The sequence below is a fragment of the Epargyreus clarus genome, unplaced genomic scaffold (genome assembly GCF_041222505.1).
Source record: "Epargyreus clarus isolate Ecla_fem2 unplaced genomic scaffold, WU_Ecla_fem_2.2 ptg000001l, whole genome shotgun sequence".
Classification (NCBI taxonomy): Eukaryota; Metazoa; Arthropoda; class Insecta; order Lepidoptera; family Hesperiidae; genus Epargyreus; species Epargyreus clarus.
Window position 1 is genome coordinate 10,217,231 of NW_027332209.1, and position 26,037 is coordinate 10,243,267.

Consider the following 26,037-nt stretch of genomic DNA (forward strand, 5'->3'; position numbering starts at 1 on the left):
TCTGTAAACAACCCCAGATAGGATTAGATATTCCTACCTGAGGTCGGCCACAGATGCGCCATTACTCCTGAGGACTAAGCTGGAACGCCTCGGAAATGTATATCTGTCTTACCACACCCTCAAGCAGCGTTTGACACTGCTTTTATGAGGCAGAAATAGGTGAAGATACACAAGCCCAACCATGTGCCAGTAATAATAATAAACGCTTAATAATAATAAACGCTTTCTACACTCACATCCCCACACTAGGATTCCCTGTGTCGTGGGTGCCATGGACACACAGATAGACAAATACACAAACACCCAGACCCAGAAACAGAAATCTAAATTCATCATTTAGACATCTGTCTGGCCGGGGATCGAACCCGAGACCATTTGCGCGTCAGACCGGTATGGTGGCCGCTCCGCCACGCGGGTCGTCAGTAATGGGTTGATGGTAATAAGTTGTGTGACTTATTAAGTATCGAAATTTCAGGAAAGTGTAGATTCTCTGAAAAGACCTTTTGCAGTCTGTCTCGTTAATTAAATAAATAACGCTTTCTACACTCACAGTCCCAATTAGTAATTTTTTCCTAGTGCCTAGTGTATTGTAAGTGCCAAGGGTACACAATGTGAACAAAAATGCAAATTCCTCATTTAGGTCGTCTGGCTAGAATTCGAACCCGAAGCCGATTACGTGTCAGACCGATATGATGACCGTTCCGTAATTCATCCGTCAGTCATTGTAATTCACCATTGTTACAGTCGTTAAATAATAAATAATTGATTTATGATAAAAGTACCATTTATTAATATAGCTACATATAACAAGTAGACACTATGAATAAGTACTATTTATCAAATCATATTGAACAATATTTTGAAATTAATAATGTATTGTAAACGCCTTTAGAAGTGTTATTTTCATCTTATAAAATATATAAGATTTAGGAGTAGCATATGACATAAAAATGTCTGATTATGTATTAAATATGGGTGTGTTTTCTATAAGTGGCAATTTAAGAAAATAGTTTACAAATATTACCTAATTTATTGTGCATATTTGAGAAATAAATTATATAATAATGTCTATATTGCAGTCATGTGTACAAGTATAATTGGTACGACATAAATTAGTAGTTACATACATATATTACGTGATTTAGTTACAAGTATATATTAATATGTATGTTAGTCTGTAAGGTATATATGATATGGACCACTGTATTGTATCACGGTACAAATAGTGACTGTATTAAATTATACTTTTGTATCTTTGTTAATATTGTCTGAAATAAATGATTATTATTATATATAATCATTCAAACAAGCTAAAATACCCACTTAGAAAATAATTACCTAAATTACTTAAAAGTGCCTAGACCATCTAGGCACTTTTAAGTAATTTAGCTTATTTTAAAAATGATCGATTTCATAATCCTTACGTACAAATGTTGCAAATTAGTGATAAACTAATTTGTCGAAGGGAAAATGATAATAATACCTACCTAGGGAGTGGAAGGAATATTTACTAAATTTTAACATTAATTAATAAATTGCTACTATATAGTTGAAGCTTTGTTTATCTAATAGTGGTAATTTTATAATTAAGATACTAAGTAGTGTCTTAACATCAAAAGTTTTTCATTTTTCAATTGAAAATCTATGATGCGTAAACTTAAATGCAGTCTGAAAAATACAGGGAAAACAAACAAAAAATATGTAAAAATATGCGTTTTATTTTATCTATGTATATTACATTTGTACAACTAGTGACTATTATTTACAAACCTATAAATTGACTATTTGGCACAATCATAACTGATTCCTATACATTTACCAGCAGCAGCTCTTCTTCTTGTAGTGTGTGACGTGCTTGATGATGTGGATTGGGTATGGCTTCCACACTGCCACGGGAACCTCCACGTGCTTCTCAATGGGCACATGGATCTTCTTGATGACCTCCACAGGCCTTTCAACAGGCACGTGCACCTTCTTGATTACCTCGAAGGGCACTTGTTTGATTACTTCCACGGGCACGGGCCTTTCGACCTCAACGTGCTCGGTTTTGTATACGGGGTATGGGACGTGCTTAACTACGTCCACGTGGACGGGGTAAGGTTGTGGCACGGGCACGCGGACTTCATGGGGAACAGGCACAGGCACTGGTTGCGGCACTTTCACTTGCACGTGACGAGTAACCTCAACGGGAACACGGCGGATCACGTTCTGAACTACGGATTGAAGCTCGTATCTGGTGGAAGCGGCGTCGGGACGACCAACTCTGACAGTAGTACCGATCACTCTGGGTCCAGGACCGTCCGCACCAGGGGCACCACCGCCTAAGAGAAGGCCGCCATCAGCACTTCCAGGTCCAGTGAGTCCAGGTCCGGTGAGGCCAGCTCCAGCGAGGCCAGCTCCAGCAAGGCCAGCTCCAGCAAGGCTAGCTCCAGCAAGGCCAGCCCCAGCGAAGCCAGATGCTCCAATAGCAGTTGCACCAGCTAAAGCTGCAGCACCAAGAGCCGCTCCTTCACTGTGTCCGGCTTCAGCAGCAAGAGCCGCACCAGCTTCTAATCCTGAACCAGCCTCGAGAGCTACACCGCCAGAGAGTGCAGCACCACCAGCGTAGGAGGCACCACTAGCGTAGGAGGCACCACTACTGAAAGATGCTCCTGAACTGAATGCTGCACTGCTGCCAGAATGACCAATCAAGGCAGTATCAAGCAGTGGGCCAGCTACGTGCGCATCACCACCAATATGTTCTTCAACTGCAGCGGGGGCGCTAACTTCATGTATAGCAGAGCTAGCGATCGCAGGAGGGCCGTAGGCGGTGGATGGTGCACCATATGAAGCTGATGGGGCACTCAGAGCTGATGATACGTAGGAATCATGTTCGTGATGGTGACCTGATAGTATTCCGGCATTAGATCCGTAAACTAACGCTGTCAAAAACAACACCTTAACCTGAAACAATTATTTATCATTGTTAACATAATTTTCATTAGGATCATCATAATTATTCAAATAAGCTAAGACAATTATTGTGAACATTTTTCTTTGTTATTCGTCTACTAAATTTCTTTATTTTTCTTTCATGAGGTATTGACGAGCTTAAGTGTTATTAATAAGAAAATTGAAAAAAATATGATTACTGTCGAATTTCGATCACCAAGTTAAAACTAGTCGAATTAAACCATTTTCGATTACGTTTACATTAATGTCATGGATGACTTACAACAAACGCCATGGCTGTTAGCTAATCGCCTAAAAGCCAGCTCAGGTGAGCTTGTTGTTTTCTGTTCCGAGTTTGGGTGGTTTGTGATGTGATAACGTAACGATACCACATATTTATACTGACATAGACGCGGCTGTTCCAATACTACGCCCATGAATAAATTAAGTCGGTCTTCTGATATGTTGTGATATGAAACTTCTAATATTTCTATGTTAATTTGCTAAACGCGGGAGCATTAAATCAATGTTTCCTAAGGTTATGGTAATATTGGATTAAAGGCAGATGATAGCCTTGTTAGTGTTGCCATACTTCAAATGTGTTTTAAATTTACTTAATATGACATAAATGCGTCTACTTTCATTTAAAAATAATGCTTCTTCTAATTATCATGATATGTCTATATGAATATAATAGATGTGCTTTAAATAAAGGAATATCATCGGTCTATCAATTTATAACATCTCCATGTTTTAGGGGGTATAATATTGTTATAGCTTAATTATAAAGGAGTTCATACATTTGTTATTGATAAATTTAGTGTGACATAAAAATGTAACTTATACTTTGTGTTGGATATATTCATGAATTTTCACTTTCCAGCAATAAATTTTAAACAAATACATGTAATACACCGATTTCAACAGTAATTGTAAAAAGACAACAAAAACAAAATTTATACCCATGTGCAAATTTAATTAAATCTGTGTACTAATAAAATCGATCACAACCATCCAATCAATTCATGGTCAAAACTAGAAACTTGCGTTTCAAACAAAGCTTTACTAAAGCCCTACGCGACGTCACAAATCCGATTTATTTACTAATCAAAGATTATCAAACCTTACCATATTTGGTAACAGGCCATAAAATTAGCATTCGACCTATTTCACTCCACTAAAATTCGTTCCAATTTAGTTGTTACGTAACATGACCCTTTGCGAACGAATAAAATTATAATAGAAAACTGGTGTGTTTTCTATTAATTTCACCTGCGTCGTGGGAATGTAGATGAGCAATAAAATATCGAGTGACCGATATATTTGCGATTTCTTCCGGCGCACTTCTGTGTCAATGCTTACGTAATCATAATCGTTTTTATTTTGGGCTCGGCCTAAACTAGTTTTCGGCACGGGCTCTGTTTATGCGGATATGCAATGATAAGGTTCACAATTGATAACGCGGTGACAGAATGGTGCCAATTAAATTATAAGCTCTAGAATATTATCTAAAGTACACAAATTTCTATTTGACTGTAACAGTATTCGCCTAACCGCGCTCTGAATTAAAGATTGAAACTTACTTATATAAGGTGTTCTTAGTTTTTAGAGAGCAATGTATTTTTAATTAGTTATAGATTCTAAGTATAATTATGCGGACCGATCATGTCACATGAAGATAGGCAGCAGTTTCGAGGTTACATGTTTGTTTGATACTCTTATTAGTTATTACATAAAATAGAACTGTGTAAGTAACATACATATGTAAATAATGCTATTATGAAGAATTATTATTTTTATTGTTATGGCACTAACCTGCCCAAAAAATTGCATTTTACCCGATGTCAGACCTGTAAGTAAATGGTCACGGATTGCAATGACAAGTGTGTTCATTATTGCCACAAGTGTATCCACAAAACCTCTATCGAATAGGAATATACAATTTTTGCTTTTACTAATTTCAGGAAGATTGACGTTACTGTATCAAATTGCAATGCCTTTAATTAACCCGATGTAGGAAAGCCTATCTAAATTTTATGATACACAAAGTATCATTCTAGCCTAAAAAGAAAGTACATATTGTTTGTCCTAAAGGTAAGTCTAGTTTATTATATATATATATATATATATATATATATATATATATATATATATATATATATATATATATATATATATATATATTTTAAATATTTATACCTAAACGATGAGGCAGACGGGCTACCTGATGGGAAGTAGTCACCGTCGCCTATGGACATTTGCAACACCAGAGGAGTCGCCAATGCATCGCCGGCTGTGGAGGAGAGCGCTTTTTACACCTTTTTTGAAGAGCCCCATGTCGCTCCGGGAATACCTCAGAAGGAAGTTCATTCCACATCTTATATATTCACCATTAGACGTTTTTATAAACAGCGACAGTCCAAATGGTGCCGAATTCATAGAACGTAGGAGTAAACTAAAATAACTAACAATCTATTCTTACATAAAGCTCTTGTATTGCAATCAATTATAAGCTTAGAAGTGTTAAAGTCCACAAATTAAATGTAATTAATAAAATATATATACGTAACCTAACAGTAATGACTAAACAGGTATCAGAAATGGAGAGAGAGCTTTAAGGTACTATTAATAGAAATTCAAAAGCAGAGTTATTTGCACCGATGCCACATATAGAATACCACATAAGGATACTCCGTAACATTTCAAGTCAAAGGGTGTGTCGAGGGTGCGATGATAAGACCTAAAAGGGATTGATAGCTTTTCCTTTTGTGTCTCGCGCTTATAAGTCTAACGAACTGAACTTGAAGCTTTCATTTGAAACGTGTTGCTTATACGTTACCGAAAGGTTATGGAAATCAATTATACAAGTTCAATGTATATTAGCACTAATATGTAAAAGCTGAGCTATCTGAGCTTGTACTTGAATCTACTGTCTAACCTCTTTATGGAAAAACCTGTTGTATTATGTAGTATGTACAATAATGTACATATGTTATAACTTCTCTATATTTATGTACGCTACAATTAGGTATATAAATTATGTGTTTTGAGCTTAGGCGGGTGTGCCTGTATGTTATAGCACACAAGGAACCTTATTGTGTAACTGTAAACGAACAAGTAAAAGCTCTACTACGGCCCATTATCATTTTTTGATCTAGTTTCGTTGTACAGCTTAGAGCGTAGTCTTTTTGGAACGATTTTATATAGGTATATTTGTAAAAAATCCAAAGCCTCTCATGATAAGCTATATGGCAAAGTGTCCATACGGGTCTGCTACGTGGAGCATTTCGGGTTCGATCCCTGTAGTAGCGGTCCATAAGATGGTAAGTGATCATTACAGCTTATGCACATTTGTAATCAACCCCAGATAACAATGAAACTCTACCTTAGGACGACTCAGTCCTGAGGACTAAGTTAGAACTCCTCAGGGTAGTATATCACCTTTACCACACCCTTCAAACAAGCTTACAGCAACATATAAAACCTTTTGTTTTCAGGAGAGGCAGTGGTCCCTCCCACAAGTCAGTCAAACCCACAAGTTCTACAATCTTCAAAACTTTTCTACTTTTTAATACATTGCTTATCTCTTATTCTTTGTGTGTTTATTATTAATGTTATGTATAAAAAAGTGTATTTAAAAAGATATTATTACAAAGTGTGTCTGGATTTAAAATCCATTTATTTTAAATCCAAATTATTACTCATGTCAGGTATTAAATAAAAGGAAGAAGTCTTTGGATAATCGTTTTAATAAAGTAATAAAACTTATATTACTATTTACAAAACGAAATTGAATAAACAATTCATTTTCCTACATTAATGACTTAGTTATCACCCTAGATTGCAGCCTCTCGATGAGCTTACATGAATATTTACAACAGACCGGACTAGGTAGAGGTATTAGGCAGAATTCTTGAGGTATATCTACAATATCCACTGTAAATTTTTACCACAGGGATAGACCGTGTCCGTGACCATGGCCGTGGCCGTGGCCGTAGCCGTGGCCGTAGCTGTGGCCGTGGCCGTAGCTGTGGCCGTAGCTGTGGCCGTGGCTGTGGCTAATAGCCTTGTGGTGAAGGGTCTTCACCACCGGCACGGGGTACGACTTCACGACCGGTACTGGAACCTTCACCAACTTCACTACAGGGACTTCGACGATCTTCTCCACAGGCACGGGATGGTCAACGGGAACTTCGACCACTCGCTCATAGGGGACCTTAACGATCTTCTCAACGGGGTAAGGCACCGGCTTGTCAACTTTAACGTGTTGGATCTTCACAACGGGCACGGGTACGTTCCTTACAACTGGGACTTGCACGGGGTAAGGTTGAGGAACGGGGACGTGTACGGGCTGAGGCACGGGAACTGGAACTGGCTGGGGAACTCTGTGGGTCACTTCACGGAGGACCTGGTACGGCTCTTCACGGACGCGGTACTGAGTGGGTGCTCCATTGCTGTTAGCCAGACCGTGGATTTCATTGATGACAGGCGCTTTGGGTCCAGGTGGTGGGCCATTTCCTCCAACTAAGCCAGGTGCTCCCAGTGGTGCTCCGGCCAATCCAGATGACAGACCAGCACCGCCAAAACCGTCACTGAATCCAGCACTGCTTATAGCAGAACCACTGGCAAATCCAGCTCCAGAGAAACTGGGAGCATATCCAGCTGCGCCTAGACCACTACCTCCGTAGATAGCGCCAGTGATGCCAGCAGAACCGTGACTGATGCTTCCAAATGATCCATGGGCAACACTGCTACCTAATCCAGCTCCAGAGTAAGTGGCAGATGGTAGTGATCCCACGGGGAAAGAGCTGGGTGAGAAGCTTGAACTTGCAGCCAACGCACTCGGTGCCGACAGGCTAGTCAACGGCGCTGCGGGAAGAGCATGACCGTGATCTTCGACAACCTCATGATGATCATTTCCGTGCAGGAAACCCGCATAACTGCTGCTCACTAGGGTGACTAACAAAACCAACTTCGTCTGAAAGTAAACATTAAAATTAGGAATTGTCGTTGATTGTTAATTAAAATTGACACGTGATAAGTTGATTACTTACAAATGTAGCCATGCTGACTAGCTAATCGCTGGCCACTGATAATACCTGTCTCTTCTACGACAAGCTGAGCTTGTTTGTGGTGTTTTGGCAATTTCGTTCATATTTATATCGATGTCGGACCCATATTCGAGATCGAGAGTAGAGAACAGGTTATACATATATCTTTCCTATTCTAACGGATATAAAATTCAACTGAATTAATTCACAGCTGGTTACCCAACAACTGTCCTACTAAGGAATATGGGCGCATCGTTTATTGATTTCTTTGTGAATGAAGAGACACTATCATAGCATACATGTATTATGATACTTATGATAATTATAAAAATATATAGTTTCAAAATATATTTCCTAAATAAAATTAAATTATATAGATATCAACAACTTAACTTGGAATGTTGTACTTATGGTCATAGATATAACGACATTAATATCTCTGTTGAACTCTAAATACCTAAGACTTAAAATCACAACGACCTAAGAAAAAGACTTAGCTTACCTAACCAAAACAGAGTTACAATGTACTGTATCACTTTACTCGAAAACAAGCGGCCGCGCACATCCGAACTATAAAGAACTGTATGTAACACCTTTATTACCTAATGCAATTTAGTTTAGTATAGAATGATTTGGTTTTTACTTAAGACATAATAAACCGTTCTTTATCCGCCATCCCTTTTTGGAACAAGAGCGACTAAATAAAACTTATGAAAATACAATTCAATAATTTAAAGGAAAACTTAAACTTATATGTGCTTTTTACCATCTCAGGATCTTCTTGACGTATTTAATAATAATTATAAAATATTTAAAATAAGGTAAATGCGTAAAAATGATGTAACATTTAAAATTTATATTCAAAGATTATATTATTTTGAAACTTTTTTACACTTAATTACATAAGCTTCCTCTTTCATAAGTTTAAAAAATCCTAAATACAAAAGTAAATTCTGTGCATCAAGTGATATATTACAAAATCTATTAAAATTGCAATCAAAGTGGATAAACGGTAATTCATCAACATCTTTATCTTTCCAATTGTTATTTTAACAAATGATATGATTCACGGCATGTCAGATCCATGATATTTACGAGAATTTTCTTTATCGTAATCTTTATTGTTAACTTTGTAACATACGAACCGCTCGATGTTACTAATCATAGATCATTCGTACACGCAATAAATGAAGCGACAGATGTAGCAGATGAGGTAGCGACAGAAAAACGGTGCGTTTCATAATTCGATCATAAATATTTTAAGTGGAGTGGCCGCTGCGGCGCGGTTCAGAAAGCGAGACGCACGCAACACGACAGCTTTACACTGTCATGGCAACACTGCATGGTATAATATTATTTATTAAAGGAATCACACCTTCTCGTACACTATTCTGTACGATTTTTGTAATTTAAGGACGTTACAATTAAATCTGTTGAGGCCGGGCCGGGTCACTAATCATTGTATAAGAACTTAAGAGTAAGAGCAGAGTACCTGATGCAAAATTCATTATTTTCATTATTCATATTAATTATTATTAATGTAATAAATCATATTAACAATATGAATTACTTCCAACTACGAGTAACAGTCATAATAACAATTACAGAATACAAATAAATGAAATAATATTACTCAATTACTACCTATTCATCAAACATTACTAAAACACGTTTTTGAGAAAATCTTTTTCAATCTTCTAAGTATTTTCAATCTACTACAAATACTCGTATTATCGGAGTAACAATTTAATTTACCACTTTTGATACAGTCAAAACATTAAGTATTCGGTATATTATCTTATGATGTATCTCTCAAATGACATGATTTTATCGTGTATCAATCAACACATCTGTTCTTTTTTTCTACAGAAACACGCTGATTTCGTGTTTAAATATGCAAACGAATAGAAAAACTAGAAATGGAAAATAATATGAATTACTAATCAGCTTATTTAACGCGCCTATCCGCTAATTGCGTAACGCGATCTCGAGGACATTCGTCTTCATTATAGATCATTACCATCAATCGAGAGAAACCAGCGATCAATGATTTTCACAATGCGTTTGAACAAATGATTAAATCTTTTAAACGTCTTGAAGAGTATGTTGACATTTCGCGTGCTACAGATGAGATCCATACCACGTTAGTTACATGAAACTATAAATCACAGCAAGTCAAACACGATATCCACCTGTATAGGTGAATCTATAAAGAAAACCAATTAACTTAAGCGGTCGTGTCAACAAACAAAGTAATGACTAAGTATGGAAAGTAAACAATTTATACATTTTAACATTACTATATTTACGTTTTATTTTAACAATTATAACAACAACGCAACAACTAACATAACTTATCACAATAACAAGATTACTATAAAAGTAAAAAAGTGTTTATGTACAACATATTTAACAAATTATAAATGTAATTTGTTGAAGTTATCAAAATAATTTGTCTTAAAACTAAAGCAACATATTTACAGTGATTTCTTATTAGTTGTAAACAAATACGTTATTATAATTATAACTTTACGAATAAATGCCAAATCTCTGTAGCACCAAAACCACTATACTCGTTAAAATTAGGAAAACAAAAGATATATTTTAGAAATTGATCGATTAGGATTTAAAGTTTAAACTTAGAATATCGTTTAAAATAAGTACGAGTACAAAAATATGAAAAGTTAATCACAATTAAATTGACTTCCTTTTTTTTCAAATTAAGACTTTACACTTTTTAAATATTAAATTATAGACGGATTAATAAAATGATACGCTAAAATATAACACAAACTAGCATTATAGAAAATATAGTGTAACATTGCAAAACTAAAAACATATATACCTAAAATCTTTAAGCTCCTTCCATATCATCTGTGATGTCTGATTTTTCTTCACCAATTGGCGGCGGCGGCTTTAATAAAGTTGTAACAGAATTTTTGTCTTCATCTTCTGAAGAATTTTCAGCCTCAAATAACGGTTCCGTTTTAAAAATGCGTAAAATTTTTGGTTTGTTAACTCGTCGTCTTCTAGTGGATTTATCAGCATTATTATGATATGCCCTGTTCCGAGATGTTCGGGGTGGCGGTTTTAACAAAGGGTAAGGCTCATCCATTTCTGATTTTGGATATTTTCTTTTAATTGAATGCCGGCCTGATAATAGTGAATTGGGATGTCTGTGTCTTTCAACAAATGCCCTAAAGCTTGAGCTATATGGTTGCTTGGGTCTATCTTCAGTAAGACTTACTGAAACGCTATCATCATCTACTGCAGTTGTATCCAAACCAGTATTAACATCTTGACCACTTATTGAATCGTCTTCTTCTATAACTGCACCTATCGGATGATTACTCGACGCATCGGCTATAGGTATATTCTCTTCTTCTTCCTGGCTACGTGAATATTTATTTCCTTGATAGTATCCACTTGGATTATACACTTCGAAAAAAGGACTTGATAGAGAACCATGGCCATTACTTATTAAACCTAAATTAGCATCATTTTTCAGCAAGAGTTGTTGCAACTGAGATATATCGAGTTTAAGAGGCACTGGTTTATTGAACTGATCTCGAAGAGGTGATATGTTAGACTCATCAATTGTTGGTTTTCCTTTTAACATATCTGCTACTAATTTTAAGTCCATGTTATAGGGATTAGACACTTTGAACCCATTTAATGTAGTCAACAAATTTCCGTTTTGTAAGTCTACTTCTGGTCTACCAATTGTAAGACTGTTTGGTTTATTTGACATTAATTTATTAAGAATACTGGCTGCAACATCTATTTGGTGATTATCGACGTTTTGATTAATCCTGACTGGCAGAGGGGTCGGTATGCCACTTTGATCGAAGTTGTTATTATGTAACCGTAGGGAATCAGCACTTAAGCCCTGTGTTAATCGAAAAGGTATATCGTTAAGCTTTAATATACTAGAGAAATCCGAACTTATTTGATTCACAGGACGTGATACACCTTGTTGCTGTACGTTGGCCGATGATTGAAGATTATCCTGATAATGATTTAGTTGACTTATGTAATGTGATTGTGATGTATCATCAGTAAAGCGTTTATTGTCATTGTAAGTGCCGTGACTGTAATATGATTCTGATTGTTGTGGTTTGCTTTGTAACTGTATGTCGCTTTCGATCTGTTTAACCCTGTTTGGTAAAACAGTATCTTCGGGTTTTGTTTTTATATTAAATCCGTAAATTGCATTTTTATCTTTATAATACGAATCAGTAAGAGGTTTATAATATTGTTTAATATTTTGATCACTTTGTTCTTTCGCATAATTTGAAAGACTATATCTGTTATTAGATTCGAAAGGTGACGATAATCTTACCTGGTTTTCTGAATTTGACACTACGTTCGATACATCGATGGGAACTATGTTCTTTAAGGCTTTGTCATGATCAAAAGGCTGTTTTGTTTTTGTGTCTAATGAATTTTCCCTGATATTGGTGTAATAATATGGAGATAACGTAATTAAATCACTTTGTTGATTGTTATGTGAGTAAGAATTTTGGCCCAAACCCTCACTGTATAACTTATTTTTTTGTTTATCATTATGGTTACCGTACAAAATATTGCTCGATCCCATATTAAGATTTTGATTATATTGTGTACTTGTTTGATAATTATTGGCCTCCAGTTGCTGTTTGTATTGTTCGTGTGCTTTAGCCGCAGCTTTAGCAAATTCTTGGGCATCAAATTTTTCTGAACTTGACTTTGATGTTTGGTCATAATTATATGACTTTGATGTGTCCAAATGGAAATTCATTTGACTTGTTGGATTGTTATCAGCTTGTTGTATTTGATATCTTGGATAATTAGCTTGCGTTGGACTTTCTTGAGTTACAAAGGATTTCTTGCCAGAAAGCTTCCAACCGTAATCGCCATGCGAATAATACTCAGGTTGTGGAGTTTCTTGTTCGTATTCTCTGGCTCTACTTTTTAAACTATTTAATAGCTGATAATCTGGCTGAACAAAATTTAGATACACATTATTCGCTGATGGCAGACTTCCCACGCGGTGTGTGTCACTATTTATGTTATCATAAGATGTATCATGTTTAGAGTCTTGTTGGTTATTATTATTATTATATCGTAAATTTTGATACTGTGACTGTGTAAGTTCTTGTGCTGACTTTGAATTTAGACCATTATTGAGGCTATTTTGCCAAGAATCTCGATTAAATTCTGGAAAGGATGAACTTGGCGTCAAAGTGGACGAAGAATATTCGTACTGTTGATGTATGGGATATCGAACACCATTAGCAGAATTATCATAATGATCTATTTGCATTTTTTTATTCAAATCATTATTATCATAGCTTAAAGAGTTACTTCCAATTGTCGTAGTAACTCGATTACTATTAAATTCTGGTAATCCTGTCTGAATGTTTGATAAGGGTGACGAAACATACTGTTGCATGCTCGGTGGACTAGAAAGGTACATTGGTGATGAGCTAGAAACGAATGTATTTGATGGAGTCGCCAAATATTGATTGTTAGGTAAAGGTGTTGATAAAAATTGTGATATAGGTGATGGAGTACTCTGTACAATGTCTAAGCCGAAAGAGTTGGGAGAGTTATATTGAAAGTTGTTCGTGTTTGAGTGATAAACTTGACTTAGAGATTTTGGCTCCAGTTGAGATATTTGATTTTGCTGTTGATTACTGAAATCGTAATTAGAAGTAGATATTGTGGAATACTGGTACTGTGGTTGTGGTGTGGCTGTATAACCTAATGATGAAGATGGTGTTGATTGTTGTTGTTGTTGTTGTTGCTGTTGTTGATGATATTGATTTTCGGCCCTCATTTGTTGCAAAAAATCTTCAGGTGGCAGGGAGTACTGCATTGCAGCATACTGGTTACTAGCTCCTGTTCCATTATCTTGTGGTTTACCGTCTTGTAATTGCTCGTCTTCGTCTGTTTGCCTTTGAAACGGATTTTTGATACGATATACCTTTTTCGTCCTACTACGGTCACTTCGGTTGTTATCATCGTTCTTATCAGCATCGTCCGTCATATGATACTGTACACTAACAGAACTTATGGAATGACTGGATGGATCTCTTTGTATGATGTTAGTGCTATAACTCGTAATGGTTTCAATCTGGCCGTCGTTGGCAGCCATCTGTTGTAGACGAAGAATATCTTGATCACTGTATCCATCTTGGCAGCAGGTTTTTTCGATAAGTAATATTACAACTAGTATCCGTATCTGAAATAGAAAAGATTACCTGTTAATAAATTTAAAAATATAAAATAATACTTAAGTACTAGGACAAATACTAATCATATACTAATACTTAAAAACGATAAATTCCTAAAGATATGTTATCAAACTTTAGTCCCTTAAGTGTTTTATGGTAAATGTAATGTGTTGTATTTCGTAGCATAATGAAGCGTTGTATGGATAAATGATGTTTAAAGCAGGCCTCAGAACACTCAACAATAATTAAGCTGACTACCCATTCAATTGAAATTTCCCTTTCATACCTCCCACATACCCGTATGGCAAGGGTCAAAGTGGCCTGCGATCCAAACAACGCACCATTTATACACATAAATGAATCCCATCCTCCGATTAAATTAATTTCACTTTCACGTCAGCTACTCAGAAGAATAATTATCATGGAGCCAAGCTTATAACTGACCCTTAAACGCATAATTATTGATACTGAGAACTAATATTCCTATGATAAATTAGTTTGCTATTTAAGATCATTAAATTTAACTATAAGTATTCGAGAACGTTCAAAATTAATCGAACGGTAAATCTTTCCGCAAAACTGTTAATATGCATATACTAGAAATACTAGAAGCATGTGAGAAATTCTCGTAGCTACAAATTCTATTTAAGAGCCGCAATAGTGAACCTATCTGTGATAAGAAAGTAAGTTGAAAGGTAAAATTTTATACATTTCTAACAGCAGTTAGAGATATACTGCATTACATTATGGCATGTCTATATCGCTATGTCAGTTAGAAAAATTAATAAGAGTATTTTCGCATTCATTATTATGTTGATTATCAACAAGTAAATCACTCCAAAAAATATTTTAGACTATCTTACAATACTCTTAATGCATATTTTACTCTTTAAAAAATTCACAAAAATATGTAGTCTACTAATCTGCACTTAAGCATTGCTGTGGAAAATGGCCTTATCTTTCTCAGTTCGAGAGAAGACTCAAACCGTCAAAAGAAAGTGGAAAAGTAATGGGTCCACGACGACGGAAAAATCTGAACTGAATAAAAATCAAAATCGAAATTGAGACAGAGTGTATCTATACGTCATCATCTGCGTCATCTATTAATTAGCTATGCGCTGTCTCTATTACTGTCTATTAGTTGTCTATCAGTCTATGCATCTTGGTTTATGTTGTGTGAGTCACCGGATGGATCCGAACGACGCGCCCTTTCACCCTTCGACGTTCCGTGCGCTAACTCACGAAACGAAAGCTCGGGCATCCTTAGGGCTTTCTATTGCATGCGATTGTTTATCGTTTCCGTATTGTAATAAATTGATGATGCCGACCAAGAAGCTTTAACGAGTTTCCCTTTCGTATTATAACGGTGAAGTTACTTATATCCGTTCGAGTAAATTTATGCGATTAGGACGTGGTGTATTTTCAATAAATTAAAATTTATGTTACAACAATTAATTTAAAAAAGGAAGAGTTTATTTTAATTTATATGACACAAGCCGTTGGACTTCTTTACATCATTTTAATTTAAAAAAATGTTATTAAAGTTGTTGAACAAAAACCATTGTAGTGGCAAATTTAAAAAAGTGAACTTTCAAGTTACGTGTTTCTTAAATATCTATAAAATATCGTAAGAACTACACGAAATTCAGCTATAACTATCTAAACTTCCAAAGAAATAAGTATACCTATAAATAACAACTATACACATTTTTAACACTGATATGAACCTAAATTTCTACACCAAATAATTTGATAATTTCAGAAACAAAGAACGTTATATCTATCATTGTAGGATGATGAACGTAAAAGTGAATGTATCACATTATATAACTAAATTCAACATATATATTCAGTGAGTCATTTAGCTAGAAAGCGATGAATATTACACTAATAGCAACCTATAAATGGATTTTAGACGCAATACCCAAAGGTCAATGTGAATCAAAGGTCTGACGGAAAGGCTTTACGTCTAGTAATCTAGCATTAACTTATCCCTTCGACCAAGCATGGACAACCTTTTGAAAGTTGCAGAGCAAAATGGGTGTTAACGAAAGCGCCGACTTGAGATGGTCTCTGAAAGGTTAAAGAAAAAATTATGCCGTCCCGAGCGCGAGCATTTGCCGCCCAGAAAAGGAACAAAGCAAAATTTTATATTTGACGCTATCTTAAATGTACCAATTGCAGGTTCCTAAGATTGGCCGTTGGTTGCTTATAATTATATGCTTATAGACTAGATGACTTATTCTAGACTATAAAAGAAAATTACCAGTTTTGCATATCATTATTTGCAGAACTCTCAGGGATGTTTCTGGTTCTGGTAGATCTGTATATTTTTTTACTTCGCTGTCAAAAGAAGATATGTGAGAAACCAAACAGGACACCATTAGGTTATCAGTGCTTTATTATACGTCCTATAAACAAAGCAAGAGGATATAAAACGCCATAAATCATACTCAACTCTTGCGTAGGCAGCCCAAGCTGTCAAATTATCTGCTTGATCAATTCATCATCTTATTTGTATTTGATGTAATATTTGAACAAACTAAACCAAACCGCAGAATATTAAAGAATATGCTAATCAGAAAGCAACGTTTGCATAATTGCAATTCTAGGCTAAGTTAAACGTCGCACGCTGAGGCGACAAGCTGTCTTTGTTCTCATTTATTAGGTAAATAATTATATATGTGTTTCAGTATGCTTAATAATTAAACCAATCAGTTAACTTACTAAACAAATAAAAAATGTGTGTTTAAGAATTAAAAATCATCACGTGTACCACGAACGCACTAATAGACAAGTACGCAATAATCCAGACACAAAACAAAACTATTAGCAAATTCAGGTATAGTTTTCAGAATATCTTTTCAGAATTCTTTATCTTTACCGACTTTATAAAAGAGAAGTGCAGACTAACATTCCACTAGAGCCGAATAGTATGTGTGAATTACTAAACACTGCGAATGATCAACAAAATTCTAAAAAAACAAGGACTTAAACTCTTATTTGCTATCTGTATAAACAACATACAACAAATATTAGCATTAACTTTCAGATAACATGAATCAACGATGCGCAAGCCCGAAGCATTATAAGTCAGAGGTCGGCGCGACAAGTATCTTCGCTTAGGATCGCATCGTTTCTCCTTTGTGGCCTCCGTGACCACGTTTCACCCGGGGAGCACCCAGGGAAAGCGCGGACTACTACCTGTTGGGTTGCTTGTACGTGGGAACGAAAGGGAAATTCAGTGAGTTATGTTGTGTTACTTGTGACGACAAAGTCGTGATTGATTTTAGTGTAGGTAATAAAGTCGATCGTGGGTCTCGTCAATAATCTTTTTTTGTGAAATAGAATAGGAAAATTTGTTTGTACGTAAATATCCTTATTATGGTTGAAGAGAGTGATTGCTCTTGCTTCAAATTGAATATTTTAAGATGTCGTTTTTTACTACATAGTTTTATTATGACACTGTAAAAGTAGAAGTCAAAAAAGCTCAGTACCCTTACTATGAGTCTTTACGTTTTTACAAAAATAACAGTTCTGATAAATTCCGCTGATTAGAAATTTATGGGCAAACAAATACAAAAACAGTCATTTTTGTAAAAACTTAAAATCTCATACTAAGTACCTACCCGGTACTAATGGCCTATCATTTTTGATCTGTCACATATCATTACTTATATTAATAGTAAAGAAAAACATTTTGATGATAAACATAATCATAATGCCTGATAATTCTGTAAAAACCTTCTCAATGTTGTGTGAAGTCTATCAATTAATTTTATTATGCTACCTAAATACTTCCATATTACGGAACACAATTACTGTCACAAATTAAAACAAAATCTCTAAAATTTAAGTAGCCCTTAACGTTAGTTATTAAGTAGTTAATTTAATTTGTATATATTACGACATAAAAGTTAAGATGGGTATCGTGCTACAGTAGTTTTCCAAGCGATTTGAATATTAAGAATGGTGTAACTTGCACGAATTGCCTAAAACTATAAATTTCGAGTCCGTGACTTATATTTAACTTGTAATCTGTCAAAATGCAGTTGAGAAACCACCTGATTTAACATAGATTATATATGGTATAATGATAATTAGGTAGGCAATACAATGAATATTAATTAGTACTTAAATGTAAGCTTTAAAATAAAAATATACGATAAAGATATTCATAAAAGGTAAATAATAAAATTAATAATTCTAAAAAGTATTTTATGTGTGACATTGTAATGTTACATTCATCGGGCATTACACTCAGGAACTATTTTTTGCAAAATGATATCGACTATTTGAGGAGTTAAACAAATGAATCGTCTAAATTATTTTTTCTATTGTTATTTAAGTCATCGTTTTGTTTGTGTTTTTTATTATTTTTATTTACAAAAGCGCCGTTCTAATTGATTTTCTTGTTTTCTTTATACGAAATCAATTTATCTTTTAGCTATTACATATTAAACTGATCATCCTCTATTTTTATAACGATAAATCAATTGCGTAAACTTATGAATAGTATACCTGAATTCGTTAAAGGCTATTTACAGCTAATTTTCATGGTATTAATAAGAACTCTGTCGCTCGGCTACAACCATAAAAACGCCACACTTTTTTTTTTGGAAGTACTGGTTTAAGACCTCCTTAATAACTAATTTCCAGAGCATATAAATTGACTACCTAGTCTTACTCGTATTTTTGCAAATTGTTTCAAGCTAACCAAAATTGACACTCATATATTTTTTAATACATTATTTGGTGTTTTTGTTAAATCTACAAGCGTTAAAGACTACTAACATTAAATAAAATGCATATTCATTTTTAACTAGACAACTAAATTTCATTGTCTTATATCTGAGACTATAATCGAAACAGATACCCCAGAGAGACAGACAAATGAATGGTAGTATATTGTCCGTTGATTGACGGCGATAAATTGACTGAATTGCTGACAAAAATATAATGTAAGTAGGTGCTCACGGCTCACCTTGTGATACACCTTGTAATTCTCCTAATATTACATACTACCGCGTCGTCAAGACACCTAGTCTAGACATAACCATCGTTTTATGATCTTAGAACTACTATGACTCAAGCTTTATGAATGAATTGATTATGAGTTTTAGTGTGTCGAAAAATTCTTGTATTTAAAACTATTTATATACTCTATTATTAAACTCTTATTGAATAATACAGATGAATTAGGTATTATGAGGTATTTGTAAATGATCGCAGGGGTGTGTGCAACTTGTGTTTTGTTGAAAATTTCCGTATGTGTCGTGTTTTATTTATGTGACTCATACCTTTTTTATGTATACAAGAAAATATATTGTATAATATGCGCAACAATGCAAATTTAGTAACTCAGTTATATTCTGATGTAACGGTAAAATTTAGAGCATACATTTAAATTAATAGTAGAATGGCAATAAAAATAGAAATTTGAACAAAAAGACTGATTTTTGCGCAAAACTTATGTATATTCCAGTTACATTTCTTTAATAAATTACTCCAAAATCACTTTCGTTATCGAGATCACTTTGCGATACACATTTAAAAATAGCATAAATAAGTAAATAATTTTTAAAATTAGCATCCTTTCGCAAATCGCTCAGATGTAGAGCTATCAATGTAGATTTCAGCGTTTTAATACGAACTGTCACAACTTTTGTTGTACTTACCCTTCGATCACTAATAAGAACTACTTACCCGTGTTTCTGTTATTAAAACAAAACTAAAATCATAAATCAGACTGCTACTAATTGAAATATACCTTGTGTTAATCCCACAAGTCAATCAGCGGTCCGGTATAACCATGGAACAGAAAAAAAACATTTCTCTTCTATGGGTATAACGTATAGTATTGTAGTGCGACAAATACTTATTTGCATAGGTACTTATTCTTAGATAAGTTGTCTATGGTAACCATTCTGCCAATAAATCACGCATAAATACCTATTTAGGGGTGGTAAAAAACGCTATAGACGACCGTGACGTAAATAAGAGAAACGTCCTCATATTTTAGTGTACATTCATATAATATATTAATCCACCTTAGACATGAAAGTTTACGACCAAAATAAAATATTGCTTTGTAGAGATATAAAAAAGCAAAGGTAAGGTATTTTTCATTTAAATTACTTTGTCCCATTCAAAGATTTTATCTTAAATTTTTGAATATTAATAGATATTTATTCAGTAATTATAAGTGCAAATCTATTCCGTTTTGTTTACTTATAGACGATTAAGTTTATCTCTGATATTATGGAAAGTCGTAAATGGCGATTACGTAAAAAGTAGATTTATAGCCCCGTTCCTAAGTGGGACATGGTGGTACTTAAATTGGTCTGGTGTTGTGTAATGTTTTATAATACATGCCTTTAAGCCCATCTTTGCCTACTTTTTTATGTGAACTTTTAATGAAACAGTTGTATAACTGTCGTAAATATTTTAAAACAGTTTTATGAGCCCAATTACCTCGGGTATGTGATCTAGCAATTTGTACTATAGTCTTGACTATAGTCTAATCCTTTTCAAAGAAGACCTGTGCCTATCATTGAGAATATAAATGATTGATGAAGATGATTAACCAGACTAGAATTCATATAGGTATGTAAGCATTTTAAAAAAAATGGACTTCCGATGAAAATTAATTTTCATTAAAATGAAAATTCTGAAAATAATATTAATCTTTGTATCTTTTAAATCATACTTTAGCTTTTAAGATTATAGTGAAAAAGTAATAAAAAAATATAGGTCTGTAAAATCTCATTTTATATCACAAGTCTTTAAAATCAAGAATAAATTAGCAAAGCCTCAAGCTTAATTAAATGTCCACATGGTGTCAAAATGTTGACGGTGGCCACTGATGGTAAGAAGGCGTCATCGTTAAGTTATCAAATATCGTTACAACATCGTTAATAACATCTATTACATATAGAGACGTACCTGCTATAAATTTTAAATATTATGTGTATATTAGGAAAGTAGGCGAACGCATTCAAAAGTTAATGGGATACATAAATGGTATTGAGTTACGGAAACAAATGATTTGTTGTCTTCGAAAAAAAATAACACTCTTTGTTTTATATTAATCATCACAAAACGTATTAAAATATGGAAAAGTCTACTTTTTTCTTAAATGTGAATTTAGACTTCTACAGACAAAGTTTGTTACATAACAAGATAAACAAGATCTAACAATAAAAAAAAAACATAATCTTAACATAAATTCATATATTATAGCCACAAAATTCTGTATTAACAATATTTATAGCTATTAAAAAACTAATTAATCACTTTCAGAGAACGGATAAACACCAAGACTGCAATCAACAAGACTGCATGCTACTTTTAGAAGTCATAGTTCATTCCTAAACGCTATGAGAACTACAAAGTCAATATTGTTTAACTATATTTCCAGAATCGGTTAGAAAAGCCTTAGGCCACACAAAATTACCTTATAGAGTCGATAAACAGCAATAAAATTTCCAATTCACGATTTCGCAAGTGGTCACGAACTCGAACGAAAAGCGGAGCTATATAAAGCTCGGAAAAAGGAAAAGAATCTTCCATTTCACTATCATCCAAGTCAATGGTCACTCAACTGAGAACAGTTTTCCCTTTTACTCGTAACTCGTAAAGTAGTTGAGTGACTAACTGACTAATAAGGGTATGATGCTCGCCGTGGGACCAATCAATCATTTGCACTTGTTAGTCAGTTGTCATAAGTCCATTTTGCTCGATAATTGACTAAAGAATATCCGTGGGCTGTGTATAATTTCTTGTTACGCTGCAGGGTGCATTATTACAAGCACAATCATGTCGCCTTTCAGTTATAGGAAAGCTGGTAGCCCATGTAATGCGAATTAAGTATACCGTGCAAGCTGTTTGTAAGACTACTTGTTAGAACTGAATAATGATCATTGTTAAGTGTTGAAGGAAGTAAAAGTGTAGTTAACACTAAAATGAATAAGTTTATTTGTCTAGCCATCATGATTTTTGCAACTTAATAAAGTACTAGCTAACACGGCAAACCTTGTATCAAATATATTTTATATAAAATATAGCCTATGTTACTTGTAGGTAATGTATGTCGAATGGTGAAAGAATTTTTAAAATCGGTCCATTAGTTTTTGAGCCTATTAATTACAACCAAACAAACAAACAAAGGTTTCCTCTTTATAATATTAGTGTAGAATAGTATTTATTTTCATGTGTATTTTGTATTTTATTATTATTTCATTTTCTTTCGTTATAACTCATTATTTCTTAAGAAGTAATTAATTAAACACGTAAGCAAATTAAATTCTAGATATAGATAGTAAAGAAGCACGTTATATATATTAGAATTATCATCATGTGTTATCTACAAATTAATTAGGAACACATATCTATGCATATTAATCTATTATGCGTTTTCTACATATATTTTATTATGAAAATAACTGATTCTAAAGATAAAATAGTTTTGAAAATATATAGAGTCGAAATACACAGTATTTAATATTAAGTACTATCTTATATTTTAATCACGTATTTCTACGTTTGACTTATTATGTAAGCTAGCAAGACTTATTATTATAAAAACTGAAAGCCTACTGCTTAACTATAATATAGCTTTTGGTTACATACTGAACTAACTTAAACGTATCCTGCGACACTTCATATGTCAAAATCCGTCAAATCATTTCGGCTGTAGGAAGTGCCAAAGAATGAGACATATACAAACATTAGCTGACCCGGAAAACGTTGTATTGCCATATAAATAAAAAAATGTTAGGGGGGACAACCCTTATCACTTAGGGGTATGAAAAATAAATAGTAGCCGATTCTCAGACCTACTGAATATGCATATAAAATTTGGTGGAAATCGGTAAAGCCGTTTCGGAGTATGGTAACTAACATTGTGACACGAGAATTTTATGACAGTTGGGTAAAAATAGATACCACACTAATACCAAACATAAATAAATTTTGTAACATGTAGAGTCAAGCTACTAGGTAATCGGCTACAAGCTACTTGGTATTCGATAAAAATGTTTATAAATAATGAAGAAACAATATACACATATTCACCAGCCACAAAAAAACGGGTTTTAGTAATTGCGTAAAAAATGACAATATCTTTATTCCACGTATTGTTAATCCATCATACGGCCAACCATTGTTTTACTTTCTTCACGCTAGGTGTCAGGAGGTATCCAATTAAACTACGGTAATTAACTTCAAAGATTCTTACCGCGAGATAAAATGCATAGCCAAGTGAAATGAATTGCATGTTACTTTTTAAATGGCTTAGAAACCCAGTTACACAGGACGTCATCGTCATGTCATCAACTCATTATTGTCCCACTGCTGCGCACGGGTCTCCTCTCAGAATGAGAAGGATTAGGCCATAGTCCACCGCGCTGGCCAAGTGCGTTTTGGTAGACTTCACATACCTTTGAGATTTTTTTAATATAAATCTCTCAGGTGTGCAGGTTTTCTCACGATGTTTTTCTTCACCGTTTTCAGCAAGTGATACTTAATAACATTGAAAAATCAGAGGTGCGTTCCTAGGATTTGAACCTTGGACACAACGTAATTTGGTATACAAATCTTAATAGTTACAAATATTTGTGATTTAGTATTTGAAGATTAGAACGTCTTATACAGAGTGTAGCACGATAGGTCTCTGTCACCTTCATTTACCCTATTGATTGTGACCCTATCGATTTAATCGCCAAATTTCAGTGGTTCCAATGTTATTAGAAATACCTATTGTATTTTCGGTATAAAACAGTTACAAGGCTCTAATTCGGAAAAAAAACAGTCATACGGCTACAACCATGTTTTCCCCTCAAAATAGTTAAATACGTGAATCGTAATCGATCTGAAAAGGATGCGTCTGGAGTAGGGTGGGTGACCTCTAGGGACTCTATAAACCTTTTAAGGACACGTTATGACGTCACTATTGGTTATCTTTGAATGGAAGCCTACAATAAACATTCAAAACAGTAGGGACGGACACTAATCTATAACTTCTTCAACTTCGTCGTAATGGCTCGTGTAAAGAGAGACCTTATACTAAGTACAACATAACAAGAAGTTGCAACTGAACACCATATACTGAAAGTTTGAATTATGGTATTTTCTGAAGGAAGACATTGCTAGCCACGGGAAAAGATGGTATATTAAACAGGAAATATTGCTGCTTGTAGGCAGGAGGCAATCTTGCGCGGATATGTTGTAAATTAATCAACCATAAGTAATGGCGATCACCGGACTAACATGCAACGGATATCGGGTTCGAGCCTCGGTCAGGCAGACGCTTTAATGATAAATTTAGATTTATGCATTGAGTCTAGGTATTTCTCTCACCTTTTATTTGTATGACACACAAACACAGGCAGCTTTATGACTCTGGGAATATTTTGATTTATTTAAGCTAAGTCCTTCACTAAATTGTTCTTATGTTACTTACGTATATAATTATGGAAAAGTAATAATTATCAAAACGTATAATAATAAAATAAGACCAATTTCATATTCATATTTTATTAAATCTACACATTTTATTGCTTATTAATGTGACATAATTAAATGCATAGTCTCTGTGTATTAAAATATGTCTACATTTTGACTAAAAACAGATCTTTAATTTTAAAGGACATTCAAAACTATCATCATTTTCATTAAATATTAAATAGTATTAAACTTAATCCTTCAAACACTGAAACTCACCCCTTGCAGTACGGCCTTCATCTTAAAGTCAATCAGCGCACCAAACACAGTTTTCACCGATCAGTTCCAACACAACATAGTTCACACAAAGTCCGTATTCACAACTGAAAATCGAAGGGTGGTTTTCGCTGAGTGTTGTTGGTGAAATGAAGTTCAAGGCTACTCTGTGGTAGGTTTATATACGGGGGTAGCGGAGCGTGGCGGCGTGTCTGTGTGCGGTGCAATGGGTGCATGCAACGGACGGCGTGCACACTCGCTCAGGGATCTTGGTTCTCAAAGTGTAATGACAAGTAGTTTGTTTATTCTAGTTGAGTTATTTTAGATATGGTACATGTAAATGTGACGTACATAATATGAATTATGTATTAATTATTCATTTCAAAAGTTACAGCGTACTTATAAATACAATTTGGATAAACCAACCTACTCGATTATTTTACTTTTTGTTGTGGTAAAACATAACATTAAACTTAGATATTTTTATGGTTTAGCATTTTCAGCTAGCGACACAGTAAACCTGAAAATAAAAATCTTGTTAATAATATAATATTAATACATAACAAACATCACATAATCCGCATTAGTCTACCGTGATAAAATAGTGCGGTCCCAGTAATAAAATACACAATTGCTTTTGAACTTTATTGAATGATTGCACATAATGTCCAGTATTTTTTACTCTAACATGTAGTAATTTTTTTCTGATTAAATTATTAGAGAAAGTGAATCGGAACTATATTTGATTATTTAGTCTATGTTATCATATTACAATTGAACGTTTGAGAAGCACCACCGTTTATATCCCAGTATGAACATTTCCACGCGCTTTGCACAGCATCCCAATGAACGAACCTTACCGCTTCCCTATAAGGTCAACCACTTTCAATATTGTCTATAATATACTGAACACCTTTCCAACTATATTTCGTCTTTAAACTCTTACCTTTCAACTGACGTGAAATGTAAATGAGGTATAAATGTTTGTAGAGTGATAAAATAAGACAATACAGTCGGAAAACTAGTAAAACAGTTATTCATAAAGATAACCGTGTGTGCTGTATACTTATGTATGCATGAACTTATACCTCTTTATCTAATTAACAAAAATATATGGC

The 26,037-nt window shown here is 34.2% G+C and overlaps 2 protein-coding genes across 2 annotated transcripts; both read right to left on the minus strand.

The window, feature by feature from the left end:
- Positions 1–1,697: 1,697 nt before the first annotated feature.
- Positions 1,698–3,550, minus strand: LOC140745607 (uncharacterized). The gene is made up of 2 exons (XM_073077574.1): positions 3,215–3,550; positions 1,698–2,943 (listed from the first exon to the last, which is right to left on the minus strand). The coding sequence occupies exons 1-2, from the start codon at positions 3,224–3,226 to the stop codon at positions 1,816–1,818; spliced, it is 1,140 nt and encodes a 379-aa protein (XP_072933675.1). The 5' UTR covers positions 3,227–3,550; the 3' UTR covers positions 1,698–1,815.
- A 3,112-nt stretch (positions 3,551–6,662) lies between these two features.
- On the minus strand, positions 6,663–25,090 carry LOC140757991 (uncharacterized). The gene is made up of 3 exons (XM_073093931.1): positions 24,923–25,090; positions 10,843–14,208; positions 6,663–7,948 (listed from the first exon to the last, which is right to left on the minus strand). The coding sequence occupies exons 1-3, from the start codon at positions 24,941–24,943 to the stop codon at positions 6,878–6,880; spliced, it is 4,458 nt and encodes a 1,485-aa protein (XP_072950032.1). The 5' UTR covers positions 24,944–25,090; the 3' UTR covers positions 6,663–6,877.
- Positions 25,091–26,037: the final 947 nt, after the last annotated feature.

Bases quoted from the DNA above. Each gene is read 5' to 3' on its own strand.
- LOC140757991 (XM_073093931.1), bottom strand. From the start codon at position 24,943: ATGAAGGCCGTACTGCAAGGG. The intron at 14,209-24,922 runs GTGAGTTTCAGT...TTTCTATTTCAG, and splicing joins TGAAGGCCGTACTGCAAGGG to ATACGGATACTAGTTGTAAT. The intron at 7,949-10,842 runs GCTTAAAGATTT...AATTTTAATTAA, and splicing joins TCACAGATGATATGGAAGGA to CAATCAACGACAATTCCTAA.